General features: G+C 40.1%; 1 protein-coding gene across 1 annotated transcript; it reads right to left on the bottom strand.

Moving 5' to 3' along the window:
- Window positions 1–417: 417 nt before the first annotated feature.
- LOC109897496 (LIM/homeobox protein Lhx4-like) lies at window positions 418–12794 on the bottom strand. The gene is made up of 6 exons (XM_020491995.2): window positions 12559–12794; window positions 8687–8858; window positions 5595–5797; window positions 4079–4233; window positions 3741–3912; window positions 418–3082 (listed from the first exon to the last, which is right to left on the bottom strand). The coding sequence occupies exons 1-6, from the start codon at window positions 12635–12637 to the stop codon at window positions 2694–2696; spliced, it is 1170 nt and encodes a 389-aa protein (XP_020347584.1). The 5' UTR covers window positions 12638–12794; the 3' UTR covers window positions 418–2693.
- Window positions 12795–22228: the final 9434 nt, after the last annotated feature.

Genomic DNA, 22228 nt, shown 5'->3' with positions numbered 1-22228 from the left:
CTGTGTTAATCAGTCTGGTACAAGGCTGCATGGCCATAGCTAAGAAATAACAGATGAATCATAGATGGCAGTCACTCCTGGCCCATATGCTACTTCCAAGGTAAGAACAAGATTGACAAATTATGGAATTTGTGTGAACAATCCCTAGGGCATTGCTTTGCCTGTCTGACGCACCTTTCCCTGTGTGAAGGAAACACTAATCATGGTCCCTCCTCTTCTCTCCTGGCTCCTAAGTGGTGAGCCATAGCTACTGTACCGCCTTCCTCACTGCTGAGTTGTTGCTCGTCTTCTTCTTCAGTCAGAAGACGTCTCCTCTAACTGTATCTGCTATTTGCTTTATAATGAGAAAGTTCATGTAAACATTAAAGAGAAATACAGCACTTTAATCCAAAGACAATTCAGCTTTATTTCCTCGTATAGTTTTTACTGTACACAGTTCATACCACCAGCACAGAAGGCTTATATGAATAGATTCAGTGCTCTCTGTTTCATCTTTTTCAAAGACACATGGAAATAAATAGAGCTCGTGAAATAAGACTGTCAACACCTTTTGAAACTGTACAAAATGTACAACAATTAAGAAGCAAAGTTCTGAGGCAACATAGATTGAACAAAAATGATATTGGTGTGTGTGTACATTTCCATGTGTTGTTTTACTGTTTGTTGATTTGCATTCTGGTTGGCATAATGTATGCTCTTTTCAGCTGGTTCCACATTTGGCAATTGACACAAAAATAAATATAAATGAACAGACATTGAGATTTTTTTTTAAAGGAATTGTTCCGTCAGCATCTCATTTTGTTACCTCAGTTTATTTCATGGTATCTTAGATCATTTATTTTTTTCTGAAAGAAGTGCCTCCTTGTACAGTTACTCTAGTGGCCTTTAGACACTACATGAAAGCCTTGAAACCAACACCATCAGACAAGACAGATTTAGTAAAAAAAATAATAAACTAATCTCAACCAGTGGGGGTCATGTAAGATGCACGACACCACAGCATTATTCCGATACCATGACAATCAGGCCATCAGCTGCTTTACAGTGGCTCTAAGTATTACGTTTGATAATCGCTTTTGCTTGTGTTTACGTTGAGGAGTGATGCTACAGCTGTTGACAGAGAAGAGCAGCTTCTAAGCAGGATCAGTACTGGCTTTTCAGCATTAACAGTGAATGATCCTCAGTCAAGATTAGGTTGGTGTGTGTTTTTTTTAGATAAATAAATATACTGTATTAATGAAACATTTAGTAAAACCATTATTCTGTTCCTGTATGTTCCTGTATCTGTCATAATGAGATAGGAATCCCCATGTTGTCAGCTGCACCAGTAAAAGAGGATATCAAATGTGAATTCCCACATTATTGTTGAATTGACTTTGCACTTCTCTCTACCCTACTGTCATTTGATGACAATGACTTCGAGGAGAGAGGCTATCCACTATTAGCAGAGAGCATTTCCTGGGAGTATGGACACCGGAGAAATAAATACTGACAAAATCCCCAGGACTAGAGATCATTCACAGACAAGAACAAGTCAAGCACCTACATTACAGAAGAGAATGGGTTTTTAGCAAGCAACTATCCCCTCTCAACTTCCCCATTTTGCACACAGAAGAATCTGTGGCTCCCGCATTGTACAGACAGCTGGACCAACATCGAGTAATTCCTAAAATCCCAGTGCTGTTAGTTTCAGAATTACATTAAAAAAACTTAGCATAGTAATTGTGACACTGTTTGAAAAAATGTATCTAATATGGAAACACTGCTGGGTTGTATTGTGCATTCATCGCTTTTCTGTTTGTTGCTGTCCATGTACAAAGAGAAGTGTAAAGTGCATTGCCAATGTAAAATGCTTTTCAACAGTGATCCTCCTCATTCAGAAGCATGCAGGAAGCTTCTTTTTTAGGGATTCCGTTTAGATTGTGGCCCTAAAGCATGAAACTCACAGAGAATCTCCCTGTTGATAGGAGTGGGAGGCCGTTCCTTCTCTTGCTAGAACAAAAGCGGCACCTGCTGCGTGCTGACCCGGTAGTGAATAATCAACCGTTTCTACTTGTAGAATCGCAATGCTCGTCAATGGCCAATAACTTGACTTTGAGCCAATCAGAGTGCACGAAACACATGTGGGGGAGTCCCCCCCCGAAAAAAAGAATAAATAAGTAATTTTCTCCATACATCCACGGATGAGCCAGTCACACTTCATATGCAATGTAAGCTATGGGACGGTAGCTAGCTAAGTGCATAGACGCAATGCGCACAACACTAAATACTTCCTCTAAGCTAGCTAACCACTGTACATTGCTGATAGCTGTTTGGGCTTGCCTCAGGTTTTAATGACAAACACCATCCCAATGCACAAACTCATGCTGGAAATTTCAAATCCAGTTTTTCCAAAGAATGAAAAAAAATCCATCCATAAAAAAAGTAGAATACAGTGTAAGTTCAACATTCAGTAGTGTTTCGTCCTTCCGTTCTGTTCTGTGTGGCGCCACTGCTCTGCTCTGGTCAGTGGTGGGTCTCCATACTTCCTTTACTCTGTTGTGGTGGGAGGGTAGCTGACGTGTAGCATGTCTACCACTTCCACATCCATTATTGGACAACAAACTATATCAAGTTTCAGGGAAATAGAAATGTAAAAAGCCTGCTTCGTCTGTCTCTGTTCCCCAGTCAGTCTGCTGTGTTCATGGTGGAGCTCAGAACTGGGAGTGGTCCATCTCGTCCAGCCATGAGGCAGGGCTGGTGGGGAAGTCTGGGTAGCCCGTGCTGCTCCCTGTGGAGAGGTCAGAGGTGGGGCCTCCTGCCATGGCCCTGAGAGCCTGTCCCACGCCACCCTGCCCCCCCTGGATCATGATGCTGTCCATGGTGAAGCCCAGGTTGTTGAGCAGCGGGGTGTGGCCGGACAGCGAGGCGATGGACGACGGCGACTGGGGGAGGCCGTAGGGACTGCCCGGCCGAATGTCATGATAGGGTTGTCCAGCAGCGTCCAGAGAGAAGCCTCCGTTCAACAAGCCTCCGTTGGCCACGTCGCCCACGCTCCCATACAGACCGTTGGTGTGGCCCAGGTCTGACAGGATCTGGTCGTCTGGTGGAAGAGAGGAGGGAGTTAGCAACTATCAATTAGCCACACAGTGGTGTTTTAACACTTCTATGGAGTTGTCATCAACTATATCAACATTATACAGCTGTTATCTTTAAATAGAATTAAGTGCCTTTTATGAAACCATTTTATTGAGGCAACATAATCTGGATTTCATCTAGGTAAATGGCATAGGTGTGTAGTACTTAATAGTGTTCCCCCAGCGCTTAGTAAGAGACGACAGAGTCATGATGTATCTTAATCTCAAACAAAGGGGGTCTGTTCATGCAATACAAAATATTTGTCTCCGACAGTCCCTCCAGTGCTGTTTCAATAACAACAATGCCCCAGAGCACTTTCCCTCTAATTGACTAAAAGCTTCACCTACTTTATAGAGTTTCTGCTACGGTGTTTTCATTTCTCGTAAAAACAGCCTCCTTTTAAAAGTGGCTTGAGACTTTTATGAGTCCCCAAAACAGGCTCACAAACATCAAATAACCATAAAAACATGGGGATGTGTAAAATGTCATTTGCATGGCCAATGCTTCTCTTTTCATGTAGGCTCCCATGGAGATATGTGAAAAGGAAGACAAGAGGAGGAGGAGTTGAGGAAGAGAGAGAGAGAGAGAAGAAAGAGGTTTGGGGTTGGGGTAGCCATACTGACCTCTGAAGCTGAGCTCACTGTCGCTCAGTCCCGCATCATCTGCTGAACTCTCCTTCTCCACTTTGTTGCCCCCTCGGTTACGTTTGACACTTTTGTAAAACTGACCCCAGCGGTGCCGCCCTGCGTCCTTCTTCAGACGCTTCTCTTTTGCACGACGATTCTGGAACCACACCTGCCATTGGGGGATGAGAGACATTTCTCAGTAAATACAGAAGAGAGGTTTTACTCTTCTAATTTGTGTTCATATCTACATATTATCACTAGGATGTTTTCTTAAACTAGTCCAAACTAGAAAACTGCTCCGCTTGGTAATACAGATCCTGTTGTGAGGCACACACCTGCACTACTCTCATGTCCAGCCCCGTCTCTGAGGAGAGCTGCTCGCGGACGTGGCGCGCTGGCTTGGGAGAGTTCTTGTAGGCGATTTTAAGGGTCTCCAGCTGTTTGGCTGTGATGGTGGTTCGTGGTCGCTTTGCACCTGCCTCTGAATCATCTGAGAAAGACATGCAAGGATTATAAAATACCCTTTAGATATTTAGCTATATTTGTGACTAACATTTGTTATTGTAATTAACCTGTGGGTTTTTGATTTTGTATATCGACTAGTAAATACAGGTGAAGAACTTGCTTGAATGGACTGAGGTGCCATGTATGGCAAGTTGATACCCTTCTCAAACTATCCAACTCTAGCTGTAAGGGACATAAATCTCCAAGGAAAATTCCAGAAGAAGGGAGTTATTGGTGGCCCACCGTAAAAGTGCATTGCATCACTTAAGATAAACAATCAGCAGGCCATGTAAATCTCCATAAATACACAGGCAGAGCTTTCAAAATCAGATCCATAAAAGGTCACAGAAACTGGAGATTTAATGCCCAGGCAGGACACTGAGAGACACCCAATGGGACCCCCTCTTCGCTATCCCTTTGCCTCTTGTGATCTCTCAATTCTTCAGTATTATTGTACATAAAGGAGTTAATGCAGGCTGGTCTCATAGACTTGACGTAACATAGTAAATGAAAATATGGGACACTCAAATTAGTATGATATGTTATGTTTGGTATGGTTATATAAGACAGAAGGTTACTTAATTAAGGCAAAAATGAAAGGAGGGTGATTGTTCGTTCAAGGTGAATGGGTAGGCGTATAAGGCGCACGTCTAGCAACCCAAAGGATGCGTTTTCAAATCTTATCACAGACAACTTTGCAACTACTTACTACTTTTTAGCTACACCTAGCATAGCTAACGTTAGCCACCTAGCTAACGTTAGCCACCTAGCTAACGTTAGCCACCTAGCTAACATTAGCATTAGCCACTTAGCTAATGTAATTCGTAACATATCAAAGGTATGGCAATTGCGTAACATATTATACAAATTGTAATACGCAACATATCATACAAATTGTATTTCGTAACATACCATACAAATTGTAATTCCTAACATACAAATTGTAATTCGTAACATATCATTCGAAATGGATGAAAATCTACAAATGAATACATTCCATACCAAAGATAACATATCATACTAATTTGAGTCTCACGGATTTTCTTTGATTATGTTACATCTACCCATGAATCCAGGTTGGTTAACTGCACCTTGCTGTCTGCTGAACTAACTGTCTCCTAATTCCTGCACCTTTCTCCACAGCTCCCCTGCAGAAGCCAGCAGAGATTTAGAGCACCATGCCACATGGGTGAACCAGCTTGAGGCTGCTAGTCTCAAGTCTATTTGGTGAGAATGTTCTAAATAGAACAGGTTACCAAGGAGACAAGACTGAATTATTCACACAAAATATTACTCACACAAAACAGTGGGCAAAGCAATAGGAGGATGACCCAGTCAGACACCTACCATTCTGTTTGGCCGTCTCGTAGTCCTCCTTGCACACCAGCCTGCCGTCTTCCATGAGGTAGAACTCATCCCCAGTGGCCAGCTGCCGGCTGCACATGACACAGGCGAAGCAGTGCAGGTGGTACACAAAGTCCTGGGCCTTCCGCACCACCTGGGTCGGCGGTATCCCCTGTTGGCATGATGCACACTTTGTTCCAAACCGCCTGCAAGTAAACACACACACATACACACCTGCCGTCAGATACTTAAACCCCATCCAGAACAGGTAGATCCAGCCCTAGTCAGCTCAGACAGAGGCGGATGATAACAAAGAAGGTCTATAACATAGTTATGACATAGCATGCATCGTTTTCGCCTCTATTTACACTAATAATAGTATTAATAGCTGTATAAGTTGTAGAGGGGGAAAGCATCAGTGGTGGAATGCATTTGTGTTGGTGGTAGGCTGGTCCTCAGGTTGACAAATGGCATGGATCAATGTAGTGGTATAGTGGGGGCTGAGAGATCCAATAGAGAGAGCTCTGAGTAAACACACTGAAGAGAACCAATAAAGCACCGACTCAGGAGGGGCTGTAAATCACACAGCCTATACAGAGAAATAAACCCTTCCTTCAGACCAAGGTGAAGTTTCTTCATCACTGCTGGGAATCCAGCACTATACTCCAGTTCCAAGCCCCCGCCTCTGCCCCATTCCCATCCTCATCCTCCCTCTCCTCTTCCTCTCTCCCGTCCCTCTAGTGCACAGCACCACTGCAGTTTTAACATCTAAAAAAATCCCCCCTATTGTCCCCAGGGCCACCTAATAAAGTTAGCCTCCACTCTCTGACTTGCACGCTTTTTAGGTCTCATTGAAGCTTCTGACATTAAAACCTCTCAAACATGATTTAGTAAAAGCCTGTACGGATCCTGTTTTGGATAAAAGTCAAACTTAATTTTCTTCTTTAATGCCTCAGAAATTCAATCGTAAAAAGATGGAAGCAAAAGGGGGAGAAAGAGGGAAGAGAAGAAATTCTAAGTTGCTGTTTTGTGTGTCCAGCTAGGGCTGGTAGAGCAGTAATAAATTGAATTTGTATAGAGTGTCTTTGGAGTTGAAAGTTTGAGTGTTATGTGTTCTGTCTTATCCAACATAAGTATTCAACATGGCCAGAAAGGCAGGAGGATGTTGTAGGATGTTCAGCTTGATTAACCTCATTGTGTTGATCATGTCACTAAGTCTTGACACAAGCCTTTTCTCTACCATTATGAAAGTTAACTATGCAAAGAGGAACGTCCTCACTGACCAGGGGCATAGGCACAGGTGTGCCTGGGTGGGCGCATGCCAAGCCCACCCAATCCGATTGTCAGTGTTTCAAACAGGACATTATTTGTCTTTTTACCTAATCACAGTAATTGACTTGGGCAGGAGCTCACTGGAACTGAGTCCCGGCACCTCAATTTTTCTTCTGCTCGAGTTCCTGCACCTCCTATAGAATATTAGCTCAAAAGAATTGAGGAGTTGCTGCACCTAAATATAAATGGTACCTTCACCTAAAATGAGTAACTGCACCTATTTCAATCCAGGTCTAAACATACATACGCCATCAGATGAAATTCATAGTACGCAGTACGGGGTGGGAAAACGAAAGGGATATATAGACAATAATAATAATACATTTTATTTGGCAGATGCCTTCAGGACACTCAAGGACATCTTACATCAAATCTAGTGCTATGCGTAAAATACATTTTATTTAGACCTATGTAATTAATTTGAATTATGCTTGATTATTTACCTGGGAAAATAAGAATGAAATACGAATAAAACAAATAATAATTCAAAATAATGGGTGGTTCTGGCACGTGTCATTTCGCACGGATACCATGTGAAGTAAACAGTAGCTATCGCTGTGTAGGCTACTCACCGCAGGCTGCTCACCGTTAGCTAGCTAGCTAAGACTCAAGTAAAATGGCCAAACAAAGCTAAAAAAAAATTCAAGAGACCGTGTATAGAAGAGGATGTTGAAGCATTTGCCAAGTTATTTGATACCAGTGTTTTCGACATGAAGGGCCTCCAGTCCCCCTCTATATCAGTCATTGATTGCATTGATCTAATCTAGCGCTGTTTTTATTCAACACTTTTAGAAATCATGAAAAACGCTTCTCCACTTTGACTCGCACTCTCTCCCACCCTCCGATGAGACGTCACCATCAGTCCAGTGAAATAAAAAAACGAGTTATTTCAATTTATGCTCTGATGTACCTCACAAGTAATTGGCTACAACAACTGACCCATTGCCAGTGTTATCAGGTAGCCTAGCTTGAGACTCGAGTTTTGAAATATAAGGGACTACGTTATTTATAATAAGGGGTAGGACTACATTGAGAAAAACAGACCTCTCTTATTATATATGAAAATAGGCAAATGCACGAAGCAATAGTTATTTACAGTCATTTTTAGGAATTGAATTGAATTGGAAGTAGAACTTTGCCCTGTGTTCCCCGCCCGTGCACTATAGTTAGGCCCTATATGCTATTGATAATGTAATTGATATCACACAATATATTGTAGGAGCACTTGATCTCCCGTGCCCAGCAGAGAATTGCACTCGGCTTGCATTTTGAATCATAAAGTGATCTCGACAAAGAAAAGGTTGGAGACCTCTGTAAGCTATGGATGCCCATTGTGAATATTACTGTTATATCATGGCATTCTGTTCTAGTCTCATAGTCTGTTTAATTATAGGCCTATGGTGTGTTATGTGTAGATCTATGTGAGTCGCATGTTAAATGCAAGAGTCATGGATTTGCGTAGGCCTACAAGACTATTTGGTTTGTAATGCCAAATCACGTAAGATGGTTTGTTTTGTGCGATCAATTAAATTTGGCTATAGGATAGGCTCATTTTGATAATTGTATGATGATTTGAGTGATTTCACAAGTCAAAGCCAGTGCAATCATGTTGGCATTTTTTAGCTCACTTGAATGTAGGCAATTAAATATAATGCTAGCTTTGTTTAAAAGTACATTACTTTTACATATAATTCAATTAAGCTTGCTATAATCAAATGTTCGAAATTCCCATTCAATACGTTTATAAATGAAGTTATACTCACTTGAAAAAGTCCTCTTTGCAGTACACATTTCCCGCCCGCGAGAAACACTTGTCTGCCAGCAACGCTTGACAATCGGCGCACTTGAGGCACTTGGAGTGCCAGTGGCGGTCCAGCACCTTCAGGATGAACTTGTCGAGGATGTGTTGACTACAGCCCGCACACTGGGGGATTTCTGGAGGGCGAGAGAGAGATAGAATACACAGCATGCGTTAAGACAATATCCTGGTCCTGGAATACTGCAAGGAGACAGGTGAGCAGAACATTGCCGAGGCCGGTTTACAAGATCAGAGCCGGGTAAAATGATGTTTAAAAAAATACAAAATAAAACAGTAATGCAATTCCTCATCATTATATTCGACCTCGATAAAAACATAGTCTGACAGAGTAAATTCTGTCACCATGACATTCATTTGATTTGAGATTGAGATTGATCCCATTCCTTTACTCTGCTTTTTTAAATCAAGTGCCTGTGCCAGTGACACAATATTTAGCCTTGAAGTGGACTTGATTGGACACCACTGATTCGATTTTTCTTATCTTAAACCGAGGAATAATGGCATGAATGAAGAAAACTAGGTTAAGTAGGAGCACTAATAGTATTAAAAACCATACACCATTATCACCACAATACACCATTAATTATCACCATCAACATCACCAGAGCAGCGTCACTATTGCTGTGATAAGATTAGGCTATGCAAAAAAACAAATAATCAGATGTATTTATAAATATATATAGAGATAAATATTACAATGTGATATAACAATACATATTATTATTATACAGCCTTATTTTTTTCCTTTGATATGAATATGAAACCTCGGGAAGTCATTTCCCTGCATTGGTAGCTTATGTTAACCATGTGAACAATGGCCAGGTGAAGAGGCATCTCATTAAAAAAAAGCGTATTTTCAATATCTTAGAATAGTGGCAAGAACATAAAGAAATCGAAATTAGAACGGACCCCTCAAACTCATTCAAATTGATGCAATAGGGATAAGCAGCATTCTTTGCGCAAAATCATTATCCAGGTGATTTTTTTCTGTGCTCGAGGAGTTTAATATTTTCACTGTATCTAAGGTCTGCAATTAGCCTATCCCAAACTAGTTGTTGTTTTAAATAAATTACACATGAAATCACACTGTCTAATCATTAATCTAATCACACCCATACCAAGCTGTTTAAACGTGCGCTTTAGAGGACACGAGAAGTAATACTACATGTGCTTCTTCATTCTGTACGTTGGGAGACATTTTGGAGGAGTACAATTTTCATATTTATTGTTTCTGGAAGGCTGCTCAATCAGCAACATTCAAAGATAAGCCGCATACACAAAGAATATAGGTATACGTTTTACATTCCACTTATAAAGGTGTAGGCCCAAGTAAATGAAAAGATGCTGCAAAGCTCAATATCTTGTATTTTTACTATTGTGATGTGGCATTATGCCTACAGTCATTTGCATAACAGGTATTTCCCAATCAACTTCACACTACGATAACTATGGAGTACATGTATTTTCAATAAGAGTTAATACAAAACTGAATTAAAGATAGGTGTATTTTACATCCACAAAATATGAAATAATTCCTCTGATTTGTGGTGCTTTTGTTCATTAGATTTTGGCGGCAGTGGTGGTGCTGAAAGGATAGCTCAAGGGCCTCCAGCATGCAGCCAATCTTGGCAGTAGGCCTATTCACGCTCGATGTCTAATAGCCTCTACACTTCCCCTCTCTCTCTCTCTCTCTGCTTGACTTATAAATCACACGATTATACCACTTAAGATCTCTGGTGTGCCTCAAGAGGGGTCCTCAAATCTAAGAAAATGTGATCCTATACGCTTCCTTTCCTCTTTTAGGCGGCTGTATTTCGATAGATGTTCATTTCTCACCAGTCTGATAGGGATACTAACTTTTTTTTTTTTAACAGGACTTAAAAAGTGTTTCATACCAACCAAGTCATGTGCTTATTAGCTACAGCATCGGAATGACTGTACTGTAACACCTTTATACGAAGCCTATAGTATTAGGGAACGAGCTCATAGCCTATGGAGCACATAGGCCTATAGTTGATATGTTTTGTAGATTACATGACCTACACTTCAAAGCAAGCAGACTGTAAACTCTATTCAGGAAGTAATCTACTTCTTCTTGGGGCTTTGGGCCAAAAACCGTTTAAGAATAATTACCCTTATTCGTAAGAGCATGCGAACAGCCATATTCATCATGATAATAATGTTTAGATACATAATACTAAAATATTTTTATTCGTAGAGTAATCCGGTATTAAATCCAGCATGTATGCACCAAGGGGGGTTGAGTGGCAAGATCTTTACCCAATCTTTTAATCTCCCTCGATTTACAAAATTAAAGAGCATACGCCGCCAATATACAGGCTATTTGTACAGGTTAAACAAATTATATTTCACAATTCTGCGTTATGTTTCACTTTGTGCATTATGCATTATGTTTCACTACCTTTATCAATAATGTATGGTAGCCTAAATGAAGGTCGTATTAACTAATACAAGAGACCGTTTTTGACAGTCTCTCTTTTAAATGAGTTAAATGGGTTAACTGTTGTGCACGCTATAAAAAACACGGAATACAATCATGTACTAAATCGTAAGAAATTAGTCTAGATTTTGAACAAAAATAATCATGATATATATATGTTTTGTTTATACTCTCCAACGCTGAAAGAAGCAATGGCTCGTTTGGATCTGCGATATAAAGGAGTATTTCATTGTGGATTAAGAGCAACATTAGAGGTAAAACCATAATAGGTCCATTTGTACATTTCAGTGGCTCGCACATGAATAATTAGGTCAGGAATTTATCCTATCCCAGTTCTATCTTGATAGCATGATCAGATTATATAGGCCTGAAGATTAACATGACGACGATAAAGAGCAGATGCGAAGATACGCAATTCTCTGCTTTGATGCTGAGGTAGGCTAGTTATTGCACACACAATATAGTGAAATATTTAATGTTTTTCATGTTTTAATAGAAATGACGACAAAACCACCTGTTTTTAGTAGGCTATAATATCATGTATGTGTCAAACAATAATAAGACAGACATAATTGTACAATTATGTAGCCTACAATAGTGCAAAAACACAGCTTTAACAGAAACATTAAAGCATACATTAACATATATAGCCTGAATCATTCAGATATGACTCAGTAATAGCTGTCAGTCAAACCAGCTGGGTAAAGAGAGTAGGTGATGACAACGTCTGATCTCTCGTACGTGGCCAGACTCGTTTGCAAATAAACAGCTGTCTAGCATGTCTCTGATTGTAAACCAGAGGCAACCCTTTCATACAGCTCGAGGGAATAGAATACAGGAGGTAGAAAATATAAATATTCCTGTGTTAATAAGAAATGTAAAAAATATCTTAAAGTGTGTCTATGTCTTGATGAGTTAAGTATTATGCACGTCAAAACCTAGGCCCATGCACATGGGGCTTCTAAAATAGAGTAAAACCCGCACGTACAACTCGTGCAAAGGGCTGGAGTTTATAAACAACACTGTGAGCAGTTTAAACAATACATACTTGTGATAAAGAATCTCTATCTATACAGCATTCCACAAAATTCCATATGAGGACCAGAAGATCAAAATGAGATGCAACTAATATCCTCACTTCAAATAATAATATAAAACACACGTAATATGAGTCAGTGGAGTAAGAGCCACAATAGTATGAATACATATCACTGTCTTCATTAGCCTGTCTGTCCCTCAACCCTGTGTAATTAACCGCTGCATCTGTTCTACAGCAGTGCTCTGCAGCATTTCAAAGCTCACCTGCCAATGTCCTTATGATATAATCAATAGAAAAGGAAATGGAAAAGCCTTACGTTGCATTGGCACTCCGAGTATCTCCGGTAGACCCTTCACAGGACTCTCTGTTGGTAGAACAGCCGCACTTTGCATCATTGTGATCCAAAACCGGGAATAAACACACACATATACACGGTGGGCTGAAGCTCCCGTCTATTTAGTGAAAAGGGTAGAATATATCAAATAGAAACTGGGTATGGACCCTTCTGTAGATCTAGCTGTCCCGTTAAAGTCCGGTTTGTTTTATTATTCTGGAATATTGTCCTGTGCTTGCCGGATTTCGCTGTGCTCTTTTGGTGTGATCATACAGGCTGCTTGATTCATTCACACTGCAGGGGCAACCGTGACGTCACCATAGCATGGGCACCGCCCGGGACCAATAGGATCCTCGGAATAGCCTCAAATGGGCGGAAGAATTCTGCTTGTGAGAACAGGTGAGAAGAAGGAAGAAGTAGTGACGAGACAGAATGCCACCAGAAAGGCGGGACCTTCTTTAGGATAGTATCAATAAATACAGGCTTGCTTTGCTCGTAGCATTGTCTCTCTGTCAGTATAAACTGAAAGGGTAAAACGTTGGTCAATTGAAAATGACAATATGCTTTGATAGACTTTGCTCTAGTCCGGTATGCCAAATCACTCTTCAGAGACGTGAAATGTGACATTGAGAAATGTGACAACTAGTCTGTACAGTCGAATCCATAGCCTACCTGCTCTGATATGAAAGATATATGAAATTAATCAGTTTCCTCGTATTGTCAACGATTTCACAATTATGCTATCTATAAATTGCATGTAGGTAAATGCTTTTTTCTGCTCTAAACCTTCAGGAAAAGTAAGTCCTATTTCTTAGGGTTATACGAGTTATTGAATCTGGTTGACGATAGCATACAAAAAAGCATCGTTGGTGTGTAGGCTAAAACAGCATTTGAATTACATTTTGTTGATTGGACAAAATCACAATATTTGTGTCTGATCTCTATGAATAGGATGTAACCTGACTGTAATGAAGACCTGTTGTCAGAGAGCCTTGACAGGTATTCGAAGTCAAAGCACAATCCTTCTGACAGTGTTAATTTCAATTCCGCGTTTGAGAGACTGCTCTCGGATAAAATATTCCCTCCGGAGAGTTCGTAGTTCAAGCTAGATGAACTCAATCTTCGCTTCCAATTTTCTTCAAGCATAAAATGAAATGCACAGTTTGCTCGGTCTGCGTCCCACGCGTTCAGATAAACAATAGCATGCAGTCCTATTTCACTCAGGTTGAACGAAATTGTACAAGCAGCCGACCATCTGAATCTCGGAATATCTGAATACAAAATACCTAGCATGTAGGCAGGCTTATGTCTGCTATTACCCTAACCCGTACCACCATTACTATCAACAAGTGTTTACAATAATGATCATGAACATTTCTAACATTAAAATAATACATTTAGCCTATTAATCATAATAACAATAATATGAATATGAATAATAATAATAGCCTATAAAATTAACATCATTTTGATAATGAACACAATAACTGTAGAATATTTTGTCCCGATACAACAATTACATAAGATTAATAACAGACATTTGGGGCATAAGGAATATATGTTTTTTTTCTGTTCACCTTGCGTGTCATTTCGAGTGAATCGGAATGAAACTGACAAAACGTTATATCTAATTACAACTAAATTACTGCCATCGTTATCTCGTTACTTGGTGGATATTCACTTCAAATGGACTAAGATACCCCCCTCAAAAACATTCATTAACCATTAACCACCTTTGGGGTTTATCTAAAAATCAACTAAAACATCCATCTTTATTGGATTTAAACACACTTACAATGTCTGGATATAAAGGGAGTCAATTCCAAAGGGTATTTTGTCGACCGCCAAGGAGGCTTATACAGCTATTGTTGGTTAACTTAACACTATCCTGCCCCTAAAAGGTACACGAACTGTCACGCGTTTCTACATACCTGTCTCGGATATTTTCTCTGTTTTCTGTTTTTGTACAACTATAAACTCGTTTTTGCAGCTGTAAAAACAAATACTAGCCTCCTACCCACATGACTCAATCTAGTTGGCCTATCATTTGCAGACTGACAATATAGGCCTACTGGGTTATAGGTGAACCCATGTCTAAAAAAGAGAATATATTCTGTTACATTTGCATAATGGTGATATGATATTTCAGACAAAGCTATAGGATATTTAAAATTTAGCGGATGATTCCATTGTTTCACATTGTAATGCTGTATGGCCTACAAACCACATACGCCGTTGTGTGTTTAACGTTTGAAATGTAGTTTAGTCAAATGAAAACACTCATCAAATTGATTAAATGGGAGCAGCAGGGATATTCTGGGAATAGGCTACACCCCACACCAGCCCCACAAGCGCTAAACCCGTCTTTATGCCAGGTGTCCCAGTTATACCCACCCCCTTCACCCCTCCTCTCACCCAGGCCGGTGTGGCAAGGGAATCATCCCGTCGAACACTTTCATTTTCATTACACTTTTCCCCCCAAGATTATTCAATTACTCTGATTGTCGAGTGGTTCGAAAACGTGCATTTGAATTTTAAATACAGTGTGGAGAAAATGTTTTTACTTAGACTGTCAACATTAGGTCATACAATTAGATTAATTGATATATGTAGGCCTACAGAGGATACATTCACATTCGATAGAAACTGGGTGACACAATTAGGATGTTATTTAATTTATTCATACACATTGCCTAGTAATGAAAGTAAAAACAGGCAGAATAATATATAATAAAGCAGATCAAAATATCTCAAGTGAAGTATAACTATTGAAATAGTATAAATTGTGGAATTTGCGTAAACGAGTGGTTGATCCCCTGCTAGAACGTATCCTACAAATAAAATGAGTGAACAGGAACCTATAACTCAAGTAAATGGCGATTTTTCTGCCACCGCTGTTGACCCAGTCACCTCTAATTAGATATAATATTTCAGTGTACGAGTTCATTGACATCTGCGATTCACAAATCCACCTTATTGGTAAAGCACAAGGACCAAGAGGTCTCAGAATACAACCATTACTTCTCACCACTGGACCGCTATTGTTCATAGATGTTAAAACGTATGCACCCAAAAGGCTAGCTAGTCATCATGATTACCTTTAACGAAATGAAGCGTCATCGATGCTTATTATTAAAACCAAGACACACTAAGGGAAGTGGTTTGGTGATTTACAAGAAGAACAAATAACTTGAGGATATAGCTTATTATCTTACTTGAAATACAGTTGATAGTTGTGGGTCATTAACCAGGTTTCCATCCAATCATTTCATGCGAATTAATTACCTGACGCATAAAACAAGACCAGGCTGAACCTAACCTAACCTAAATGCACCGAAGATGTATATAAACCCTGGATTGCTGTTACTATGTATTGACCATTGAGAGGCGTTGAAGCCACCGGTCGGCCATATTGGGACTACCGAGTAGGAGCAGTCCTCCATAGGAACGAATGGAAATATACAGTATTTCAATTAAATGTTTCAAGGAAAAAAATAACCTATATTTAAGTATTTTTGTTGTTGTAGTGGGGACAGTAACATTAGTACTCTCTAAAAAAGAATTTAAGGGAAATGTTTTACTATATTATTTATTTGAAAAAAATATGTTTAGCTCACATATTATAATTTAAAAGCATGCATTAAGGTGTCTGTAATATAATAAACGTGTCAAAACGTAGATGATGACATCTATAAATGAATTTATATTGATTGAAACATATTTTGGGAGGAGGAGTACCAAGATGGCTGCTTGATGTCTTCATTACTGCTCCCCCTGTTTGTCATCCAGGGGTTATACACATAATTTAAATACACATAGGTTTTCCTGTAAGCCAGTAGATCAGTAACTAAACACGCTCACACACGGCTGAGAGAGCAGAACTGTACAGTGTAGGCTTTACCATCACTATAACCATCACTATAGGCAGCCAATATGCACACGAAAACAATCAATTGTGATTGGGAAAAACATGATTCAAAATTAAAATGGAAAATTCAATGGTCCATTTATGCTCTCTATTGTATCTTCTTCATAAAATAGCAATAATATCCTGGTAAATAATGAGTAATAAGCCAAATTCAAGGAGCAATAATATTTTATCTGTTGGAAATTGTAAGGAATTTATACTTTTAATACATTTGTAATTCTGGAATTTAGGCTATTATAGTGATACACGTCACTCGTATTGAACCTGGAACAAAGCACTGTGTCTAGGAGAAATCTCAAAATCGCTATCTTCTACTTATCGAGTTATGTTTGATAAGCCTACGTAGCCTCCTTGACACAGACACGGAAATCGCAATGAATGGACCAAGTCAAGCCCGAGACCAGAAAAATGCAAGTCCTATTCAAGACCAACAACCTCTCCCTCAACGTAATCAAGACAAAGGAGATGATTGTGATAGGAAAAGGAGGACCGAGCACGCCCCCATTCTCATTGACGGGGCTGTAGTGCAGGAGGTTGAGAGCTTCAAGTTCCTTGGTGTCCACATCACCAACAAACTAACATGGTCCATCACACCAAGACAGTCGTGAAGAGGGCACGACAAAACCTATTCCCCCTCAGGAGAATAAAAATATTTGGCATGATTCCTCAGATCCTTAAAAGGTTCTACAGCTGCACCATCAAGAACATCCTGACAGGTTGCATCACTGCCTGGTATGGCAATTGCTCGGCCTCTGACCGCCGCAAGGGGCTACAGAGGGTAGTGCGTACGGCCCAGTACATCACTGGGGCCAAGCTTCCTGCCATCCAGGACCTCTATACCAGGAGGTGTCAGAGGAAGGTCCTAAAAATGGTCAAAGACTCCAGCCACCCTAGTCATAGACTGTTCTCTCTGCTAAGAGGTACTGGAGTGCCAAGTCTAGGTCAAAGAGGCTTCTGAACAGCTTCTACCCCCAGTTCATTTTTTAAATGTTCCTACCCAGACTATTCCCCCCCTCTTTTACACCGCTGCTACTCTCTGTTATTATCTATGCATAGACACTTTAATAACTCTACCTACATGTACATATTACCTCAATTACTTCGACTAACCGGTGACTCTGTACACGAACCCCCTGTATATAGTCTCGCTATTGTTATTTTACTGCTGCTCTTAGACTTGTTCCTTTTATTTCTTATTCTTGTTCATATTTTTTAAACTGCATTGTTGGTTGAGGGCATGTAAGTAAGCGTTTCACTGTAAGGTCTAAACCTGTTGTATTCGGTGCATGTGACTAATAAAATTGGATTTGATTTGATTGTAATTTTGTCAAATCACCACCATAATAAGAGTTCAAAATGTCCAGTAATTCTGTGTTCATATTTCAGAACAACATATGGATTCTTTAGACTTTCAGAATAGTGAAAAAATGCACGCTGAGGGAAAATAGAGCCACTTTACAAATTATTACTAACCCAAACACAGTGGGGACAAATGGGCCTTCTACATCTTCAGAGAAGGGCTAAGGATTAAAAAAATATTGATTATAATAATATAATGATAATGATTATTATATTATTATTTAAAAATATGTTCTGGTTTAATCTCTTCCGTTTTTGTTGGAAAGGAAAGGGTTAAAACTGAAGCGAAAAAATATATATATGCTGGTCTCTGGGCATATAAATCTAGCTTGCTAGCCAGCCATTGGCTAGGCCATCAGAAGCTAGATGAAGACATCTGCCATTCAAACTTATTAGGGCACACTTTTGGAGTGACAGTGGAATCGACTAATCACATTTTAACTTAGTGGGTGGGACCGTTTTTACAAAAACTAACTGAAACTCCGGCCTTCTTGAAGGCCAACAGAGCATTGCACAATAGCGAGCAGTAGTTTCCCAAGGTCTAGCTAGCTAGCTTTTGTTGTCGGCTAGTTTGCAGCAGCTGCATGTAGGAGGCGTTATTAAAGAGGCTGTATTTGCTATTTTTTTAGCTTCTCCCTTTTCAATAATAACTTTCAACAAGTAGTTAAGTTTCAAATGATCATCATCTGGGGATTGGAACTGTGTTATTTATTGCAGAGCGCTTGCTGTTGTTAGCCATCTCTTCAAAATAACTTATGTGTGTGAAACATTGTTGCATTTAAAGTGGAACTGACAGCATTTTAGCAACATGATAGAATATGACACTTATAAAAAATATATCTGACAAGCGACCACTTAAATATGGTCATTTTCACGTTTTCATAGATTCTAAGAATGTTTGGGAATTACATATACTAAGGCATTTGTGAAAATCCTACAGCAATATAGAGTTGTAAAGCCACTGCGCATTTGGACAATTAATAGACAATGCAGTAAGAAAAACCGAATAAAAACATCTGTCTTGTCCAGGACCAGAGTCTACACAGACCGGTGCGCTATAGCCAGTCAGAGCTACAGTAGACCTTTTTACAAACAAGCAATTTGCCACACAGGCCTGTCATTCACTTTGAACCTTACTGTGTATTTACAGGCAATTGCAATAGCCGACATTAGATCATTAGAACGCATTCGCCAAAAGCGACAAAATACACCGGAATGGATTTCTGCAAACATGGAAACACCACGGGAGTCCTCTTACATTCGGGAACTTTACAGTCCTATTGATTAAACAACCATGAAAAGGTAAAAGGGTAGGCTCTCTCTTCCTCAGTTATGCACATCAACAACAACAAAATAACAATTAATATTAGCCAGAGCAAGATGAGCTCAAATCTAACAAAGGAACATTAGATAAATCCTGTCAAACTTTTTCAGCTAGTTGGCATTCAAAATTACACAGATAAACGATGAGGAATTGTAGCCTCCTCATCCTTCTGCAGCTTGCCTGCCAATGCATGCTTGTCCCAACCAAGCACCCAAGCTAACTAGCTAAAGTTGGCTAGATTGCTAGCTAGCTACTTCCAGACACAACTGACAGAACATCTCATTCTGAGCATTTTACTCACCTTAGCAGAGCTTGTTAGGCTGTTTACATGTTACCTAGAGCATTCTTGACTAAGTATTGTTTTTCCCCCTACGTTTACAAACACCAGTCATATTCAGCGGGTGTTATGCATTTGTACATTCATCAGTTGTTCTGCGCTCTGACACACTCGGTCGAGAGTGGTCTGAAATCAAAGATAGCCAGAGTGAATTTTCTAACGCAGAGATATGCTAACTGGATAACAGTTGTTCAGGTTCTTGCTAGCTAACCAAATGACACCTGCATCTCTAGCTGTGTATAGCCGCAGAAAAACGATATGAGGAGGAAAAGTCAGTCACTCACCGACTGCTCCAATGGCATGACATGACATCCTCCTAGCAGCTAACTAGCTAGCTATTTAGCGAAGGTTAGGCTCTGTGTGTTTAGCTTGTTACATAAATAGATATGCTTGCCTATTAGCCACGTTATGGCTGACTTGTGATCATTGCCCCTCGCTAGTTTGATTGTATTGATATTCCCAGCATTAGTTACATTTGTCTGTTTTTGTCCAGAATATTGAGTTATTGAAACTGAAACAGTGCCTCCGAATGGAGGCAGCAAAGAATGTACCAGGCCAGCTGTGATTTACAACCTGATAGCAATATTTTTGGGACTACCAGGAAATGTATTGGTGAATTAAATGAATCATGCATTGAACTGCATTTGACGGATATTCTGATTGCCTGGTTCCTTCATATCTGCAAAGTAGTTCAAAATGCTGTCAGTTCAACTTTAAACTTTATGTCACTGGTTACTTTGTGAGATAAACGTGAAAGTTTTTTTTGCAATTGCAAATTTCGATTGGGAAATGTTTAATGGTTTTGTTTTTGTATTCTTATGATTGGGACCTACTTGCGTATAATGTCTGAGTTTATGGACTGCATATCCTTTAACATCATGCTATGTGTGACTGCTGTCTTTCCATCAGCCCTATGCAGTGGTGAAGTAGTGCCTGGAGAAATGGGTAAACTCTATTTTTGCAAAAAAGTTCCCAAATGGCCCACCCAGTGAAGGAAAGGCACCCTGTGTGAAAAATCCTATATTTACCAATAGATTTTTTTCAGTACTTTATAAAAAAATACTTGAAAGTACTACTTAAGTAATAATTTGGGGTATCTGTACCACTGGATATTTTAGATTTTCACTCTCAAAGCCACACTATTATTTATTTTTAAACAGCATTTTAGCCCTTTTTCTCCCCAGTGTCCAATTGGAGTCTTGTGTCATCGCTGCAACTTCCATACGGACCCCGGAGAGGTGAAGGTCGAGAGCCATGCGTCCTCCCCAAAACACAAACCTGCCAAGCTGCACTGTTTCTTGACACACTGCTCGCTTAAACCAGAAGCCAGCTGCACCAATGTGTCGGAGGAAACACTGTACAACTGGCGATCGTGTCAGCGTGCATGTGCCTGGCCCACCACAGGAGTTGCTAGAGTGCGATGGGACAAGGACATCCCGGCCGGCCAAACCCTCCCCTAACCCGGGGAGGGTTTGTGCGCCACCTCATGAGTCTCCCTGTTGCGGTCAGCTGCAACACAGCCCGGGATCGAGCCCGGATCTGTAGCGATGCAGTGCCTTAGACCGCTGCGCCACTCGGGAGGCCCACACTTTTTGTTTATATAGAAAAAATACAAAGATTTGATGGTCTAAGTCCACAACAATGCTTAAACCACATCAATCTGATTGGGTGGGCTGTCAGGGCCTGGCTCCCCAGTGGGTGGGCCTCTGTCCACCCAGGCCCATCCATGTCTACACCCCTGATGGAAACAGCACATGATGACAATTGCATATCACAAATAGCCTATTAACCAACACTTTGGACTAAACCTTTTCAACACCTGGTTTGCATACCCATTGTTAGCTTATATAACATTTACTGGTAGATATCATAAATTTAAATGTATTTTTCTTACCCTAATGGCAACCGAAGTCATTAATCTGTGAGCTGCTCCATGCCAAAACCAGTTGAGAGCTTTACACTCTTGCTGCCTGCAGGTGATATTCCGCTGAAACTAGGTTGCGTACGTAAATATATTTAATTTGCTTTGCGATTGTGTAGGCTACTTTTCATGATTTCTCTACTGTACTACATAATTGTTAAATCCTATACCACCACTACACTACTTTGATACGCATCCGTAGGGATTAAGAAGTGAGTATACGCAATGGCTACTGAAAAAAAAGTGGGTACACGATTTATACCTGCGTATACCCTTTACTACACCACTGGCCCTTTGTGTTTTACAAAAAGTGCACTCTCCTACATGAGCGCGCTGGTATTATGGTTGCTGTCCACAAATCTGTGACATTGAAGGCCTATAAATTCGCCACTGCGCAAACATGTCTATAATAGATATAAAGGCTGTTAATATTATTTTTTTCAAGAAAGGCGTGTATATATTTGGCCTGGTGAATCGTTTTTTTGCGCTGACTGAATGGAAGCTGATAATTATTCGAGTTTTACTCAGCTGGTCTCGGCTGGTCTCGGGAAGAAATTACGAGTCCTCACTGTCTGAGACCTAGTCAAGACCGAGGACAAATGTATCCGACACCGAGACAAGACCGATACACTCAATATGTGGACCGAGACACATACAACACTGACTATATGTACAGGTTTGAACATCACATTTAATGAATGAACTTCCTACATTTAAAGGGAAAATTATGTGGCGGGTGACACTTTGCTTCTAATATCTAATATTTTGAAACCGTGACTGCTG

This window comes from Oncorhynchus kisutch, linkage group LG10 (genome assembly GCF_002021735.2).
Source record: "Oncorhynchus kisutch isolate 150728-3 linkage group LG10, Okis_V2, whole genome shotgun sequence".
NCBI lineage: Eukaryota > Metazoa > Chordata > Actinopteri > Salmoniformes > Salmonidae > Oncorhynchus > Oncorhynchus kisutch.
This window is presented reverse-complemented; position numbering and strand designations above follow the sequence as displayed.

Bases quoted from the DNA above. Each gene is read 5' to 3' on its own strand.
- LOC109897496 (XM_020491995.2), bottom strand. From the start codon at position 12,637: ATGATGCAAAGTGCGGCTGTTCTACCAACAGAGAGTCCTGTGAAGGGT. The intron at 3,913-4,078 runs GTGTGTGCCTCA...CCCCAATGGCAG, and splicing joins TGGACATGAGAGTAGTGCAG to GTGTGGTTCCAGAATCGTCG. The intron at 3,083-3,740 runs GTCAGTATGGCT...CTCTTCCACCAG, and splicing joins CAGTGAGCTCAGCTTCAGAG to ACGACCAGATCCTGTCAGAC.